The sequence below is a fragment of the Nuphar pumila genome, chromosome 4 (assembly GCF_984573655.1).
Source record: "Nuphar pumila chromosome 4, dmNupPumi1.hap1.1, whole genome shotgun sequence".
NCBI classification, from domain to species: Eukaryota; Viridiplantae; Streptophyta; class Magnoliopsida; order Nymphaeales; family Nymphaeaceae; genus Nuphar; species Nuphar pumila.
Window position 1 is genome coordinate 127,416,148 of NC_143252.1, and position 6,000 is coordinate 127,422,147.

Below are 6,000 nucleotides of genomic sequence, written 5' to 3' on the forward strand. Positions count from 1 at the left end.
AGCAATGGAGACTGCAACCCAAAAGAGAGAGAGAGAGAGAGAGAGAGAGAGAGAGAGAGAGAGAGAGAGACGTGAATTGAGATCAACCGTAGCTTCCTCTTTTGTTTTTTCTTTTTTTTTTTGGTTTTCTTAACTTAGGAAAAGATCCTATCTTTCCCTAAGTTTTAGTTTTAATTAGGGAAGGAAAAGGAAAGGGCCTCTACGTGAATGGCTGGGCAAGAGGGAAAAGAAGGGAGGAAGGAAGGGAAGAAGAGGAAGAAGAAAAAGAAAGAAAAGGAAAAAAGAAAGGAAAGAAAGAAAAGGAGGGAAAAAAAAGGAAAGAAAAAAATGCGAAAATGGAAAGTGGGGCTGGAGGCTTGGGTGACCACCTTGTGGGTCCCACCTCCTCTCTAAAAAAATAAAAATATAAAATAAATAAAAATCAATAAAAACAAAAATAAACAAATAAAAAGAAGCATCTTTTTTTTTTAATAAAATAAAAATGCAAATGAATGGGCCATCTCAGAGCGGGTCCAAATTTCAATTTTGAAATTCATTTTGAAGATTAGAGGGGTAAAATAGTCTTTTCAGAAGGTTTCTAGACGAAACGAGCTATTTTTGACAGTTTTTTTAAACGAGCTCGGATTTTGAAGTTCAATACCCCGTTGCGAAGCAAATCCAGTGTAGAATTTGAAAATGTAATTTTGAAAGAAATCCAGATTGTTTTTCTCGAGAAAATGCTTCCAACAAAACGAGCTATTTTTGGCAGTTTTTGAAGCGAGATTGGATTTTGAAGTTCAATATCCCGTTGCGAAGCAAATCCAGTGTAGAATTCAAAAATTTGAGTTTGAAATAAATCCAGATTATTTCTCTTGAGAAAATATCTCCAAATTTAGACTCCCGGGGGTAAAAATGTCAATTTTGAAAACCCGGGGTTTGAAATTGATTTCTGAAAACTTTTAAAACTCAATCTGGATTGAAATTTATAAAACTGGAGTTCTGGACTTCGAAAATGAAATGAAATGTGATGAAATGTTATGAAATGCTAAGAAATGATATGAAATGTTGAAAAATGACATGCGAAATGCAGACCCTGAATGAAGAATTTTAGATGTTAGACCCCGATTGGCAGCTGTACTAGTTTTAAAAGCATTAAAATTGATAAAATTTGCAAAATAGCTCAAGAAATGGTTTTCGGGACTCTACTGGGTCAGAGTGACACTGAAAATTGGGGTTCGAGCTGGATTGAACTGAGATGAGCTAGATTGAGCTGGGTTTTAGAGTTTCAAAACTCAAATGAACTCACCAGACACTGACTCAACTGACCTTTCCGACTGAATTTTCAAGAAAAGTTGCCATTTTTAGAGAAATGGTACGGAATGGTCACTGGAGTGAAATGAATTACGAATTTGAGCTGGCTTTGAGCTAAAAAAAAAGTCAATAATACTGACATGAACTAAAATCGAAGCTCGAACACTAGCTCAATTGACTGAACTTAGCTCAATTTCAGCTGAAAGAGCTGAAATGGACTAAAATGGGCTCCTGGACACTTAGAAATGATTTTGAACTGAAACAGGAGCACTCGAACTCCTGGTGAGCTCAAGTTATACTCTGAGGGATAAGACGGACTGTGAATGACTGACTCAGAGACAATTGGCTTGGATTTGAGCAAGAAATGAGCTCATTTATGAAGAAATGATCCCATTTTGGCAGGAATTGTCAGAAATGAAAATGGTCTTCTCACTGTGTGCTCAAATGAATTTGAAATGACTGATATTCTAAATGTTCTGAACTAACCAATGAGCTTAGTTGACTCCGACTGACTAGGGTCCGGGATGACCTAGGGGTAAAATGGTAATTTTCCTAATGAAAATGGGTAAAATGTTGATTTTTTGAAACTGACTCAGGGTTTGACTCCTACACTGACCTACAGGGTTGGCACTACACGAGGAGGGATTTTTAAGAATAGATGAGGAAAATTTGGGGTGTTTACACCAACATGTGTTGGGTGCATGTATTTTGGTTTTCTAGATATGTCAAGATTTAGTATTATTGATATGCTTTGACTTGATGTGACATGCTTAAGCACCATACTATATGAAGTTTGGTTTTAAGTGCATGTGCATACATGAAATCGATGTGTCTTTAGCATGTATAATCCTGCATAAATGTTCTCATGTACTTAGGAATCATGAATGAATGCATGTGTGTTAAGTGATTACATGAAAGCAATTTCACATGGATGTTGAACACATGCATATGATTGTAGTAGCCCATGCACATTGTTAAATTTGTATGAATGAATGTGCATTTGAAATTATGTTGGTATTATTGCATAAATTGCATATTGTTATGATTTGTGCATACGATGCATCAATGTTCGAAATGAATCATCATGGGCCTGATGAGCCTCGAGATTTGGTTTGTTCTTCCTTTATGTATTCTAAATGCATCGTAAAAATCACATTTATTTTTATTGCACTATATTGCATTGTTCTATGTGTTTCCACGAGTGAGAGTCTCGTGATGATTCTCGCACGAGCAGATGCAAGCTTTTGCCTTTGTTTTTACATGCTGAATGACAAAACTCAATAATTGGCTTTTAATAAAAAATATAATGAATAAGAACAGTGTAATATACATTCTGGGATCTCTCATCGAAAGAATAAGAATCCTAGAGATTCGGTTTTGGGGGACCACGAGGATACAAACACTCTGTGTGCTTTACTTTTCCCCTGAAACTGATATTGATGTTCTTTCTCCTAGCCACAGTTTTAGGGAGAGTCCGTCACTTGACCTGGAGGTGGTGTGTTAGACACAACTATTGTTTTGGTATACCAAGAAAGTGACACCTGTCGGCGTGAGGTGTCCCTGGTGTCCTCAACATTAGATGTAAAGGTCTAATGTTCTGAAGGTGATTCAGTCGATGGCTAAGCTTGAAACCCAGTAAATAAAAATACAACTTGTGTGCTAAGTTACCTTGGAAACCTAACTTGACCTTAGGGCTTGTACCCTTTGATGTATCCGTAGACAATGCTAATTAATTAAAAAGAGAAACTTAAATTGTATGCATTTAATAGGGCATGTATATGGAAAGATAAAACTTTAATGAAAGATAATAAAGTATTCATGCATTGCATATAAATTATGCACAATCTTGCTATGCATTAGAACATGCATATTTTACTTGTTCCCTTAATCGTTACATGATAATGAATGCATGAAGTTTAATTTTTAATGCATGCTAAATGTCCTGCTTACTTAAATTATGATCCATGCTATTACTTGATGATTCTTCATGCTTATAAACTATTTCATATTGCATGAATGCTTAATTGAAATTATAAAGTTGTCATAATTGCTTTCCTCTAAATGATTGCATGAAACCTTATTTGTATTCGTTATGCTCACGTGTTTTATTAGATGTATTTGTGCTCAGGATTTCGATTCTGACACCCTACTTTTATGGTTTTTCACAGCCGCAGATGATCAGTGAAGCGACTGACTTCTGAGAGAGTTACGAGTGCCACCTTCTTGCTGGACGGTTCACAGAAGGACAACGTGACTCAATTTTACGTTATTTACTTTTATGTCATTTAAATAACTCTGATGTCTCATACAATCATTGTTTAAACATTCTTTCTTTCAAATAAATGAATAATAGTTGAGTTTGGTATAAATGATAAGTGTAAGCTCTATTGTGGTGTGTTTGGTTATCCAATTGGGAGTGAAACTGTAAAGGCCCCGGGTTTCTGGGAAGATTTTCGCAATGGTTAAAAAAAAATACATTTTCAAGAGGTATGTGTTGGTGTCGTTATAGGTTCGGGACTGATCTATAAGTAGATTAGCTCCTTGAGCAATTACACTAACAATTTCAAGAAACTGAGCCGACCTCCCATGTAAGAAAAACTTCTTAAACTACTGACCAGGAAAGGAACCACAAGCAAAAGAGAGACAGGGCAAACCTAAATTATTTTATCTTATGATACAGTTGATGATGAAATCTCATCAGAGCTCGACCATCAATAAGCACTTGTTCTTGCACAAGGAATAAGCAAAGGTAAAAAAAAATGAGAATTAAATTAAACACATGATATAGGGCATAGAGATATGAAAAGGCTTAATCAAGGCATTTCATGTCAACTCCATGAAGGAACGTCTACCAGTTTCAATCATAGAATGAGATTTCAAAGCATGAAAATATGAAAAACCAAAAACTTAGTACCAAATAACCAGTCATCTTAAACCTAGATAGTGGGCTAATAAAACAACTACCAAGGCATAGTAAGACATGGAACAAACCTTTCAAATAAGAGGTTTCCTTCTTAACATCGTTCTTGACTTAGCTGGTCAAGAACTTAATTATGGTGATCGATAATATTTTTTATCAAAATGGATTCCGAGGTTTGACAAATCTTAACCTGTAAGACACACAATTTTTCAGTATAATTCCTGAATAAAATTCACAAGACATTTACTGGTAAAAATAACATTTTCACTCAGAATGCGAAACAAATCAATTTCTATAAAGCAGTTATACTTAGGATATTCGTCGCTTTGCGAATATATGCTCAAACACTCTGGAAGTCATAACTTTCTACCTGGATGAAATCAAGAGATTTTCTCGAGCCAACTTTCTTAGTTACGTCAATACGAAGGGAATGACGTATTCAGAATTTTTTGGAAAAAAATCATCGAAAACTCGACATTTTTGTGGGACTTGCAAGAATCTTGGTGGGACCCACAAAAATATTCCTCAAAAATATCTAGAATATTTCTAAAATATTCCCAGAATATTCCATGAAATATCCTATTTAGATAAGTTCAACTTAGAATTTCTGAAAAAGCAAAGGGCAAAAAGGTAAAAATGAAACTTGGGGCCCAAGTTTCATTTCCTATAAATAGAGGAGCTCCCTCTCTCTCTAAAAATTTCCACCCCTCTCTCTCTCTAACCCTTTCTCTCTCTAGAACCTCCCCCAGTGAGCCTAGCCCACCTGACCTGGTCTGAGCCTGCCTGACCTGGTCCTAGATCACCTGACCTGGTCCTAGATCACCTGACCTGGTCCAAACCCAGTTGACTTGACTTGAACCTAGTTGGGTTTGAAGTCAAAGTCGAAGTCCTTTTTCATCCTGAATCTTGGTTTGGGTTTCTGAACCTAGATTTAGCCTGCATGGGCTAAGACCGAACCTGCTAAACCCACTTGACTTGGACCGAATCCAATTTAGTTTAAACCACTTAGGTTGAGCAGCTCGACCTACTCTATCTCTTTCTCAACTAGGTCGACCTCATCTGACCTAGTTTGACCATTCGAAAGGAGGATCAAAGCTTTCAAAGCAGACAAAGCATCTTGGAGCTATTTCTTCCGCGATTTGAAGTAAGTTCGCTTCGTTGATCCATCCCTTTCAAGTTTTTGCTTGTTTGTATATAACATATACTTTCTGAAGTAGTATCTGACCCTAGTTCTTGGTTGAGCCCTTTGGGACACTTCGGTATTCAACCGTTCGCTTCGTAACTATCGTCGGATATATATGTTGAATACACAGTATATGCGTTCTTAAAAATGGTATCTTCCCCTAGTTTTTGGTTGAGCCCTTCAGAACACTTCGGTGTTCACCCGCTCGCCTCGTAACTCTCATTGGATGCCACACTTTGTGTATATCGTCTAGTGACTGCCGTCACATCTTATATCGCCAAGGTCTTGTAATTTACCTTTGTCGTTGCGTCATATGATGCTAAGGCTCCCTGTTTTCTACAATTTCCAATTATACATTTACGATTATGCATTTACATTACGCCATCGCGTCGTATGATGCCAAGGCTCCCTGCTTTCTGCAATTTTTGATTATGCACTTTCGATTATGCATTTACTTACGCCGTCGCGTTAAATGACGCCAAGGCTTCTGCTTTCTGCAAATATATATATATATATATATATATATATATATATATATATATATATATATATATATATATATATATATATATATATATATATATATATATATATATAGAATATTTCG

At 36.2% G+C, this 6,000-nt stretch overlaps 1 protein-coding gene across 1 annotated transcript in view; it reads left to right on the forward strand.

Moving 5' to 3' along the window:
• LOC149840983 (NAP1-related protein 2-like) overlaps positions 1–3,548 on the forward strand; it is a 70,708-nt gene extending 67,160 nt beyond the window's left edge. Inside the window, exon 10 of the mRNA XM_090003519.1 lies at positions 3,459–3,548. Coding sequence (XP_089859645.1) covers positions 3,459–3,491 — 33 coding nt within the window. The 3' untranslated portion in view covers positions 3,492–3,548. The remainder of the gene's footprint in view (positions 1–3,458) is intronic.
• Positions 3,549–6,000: the final 2,452 nt, after the last annotated feature.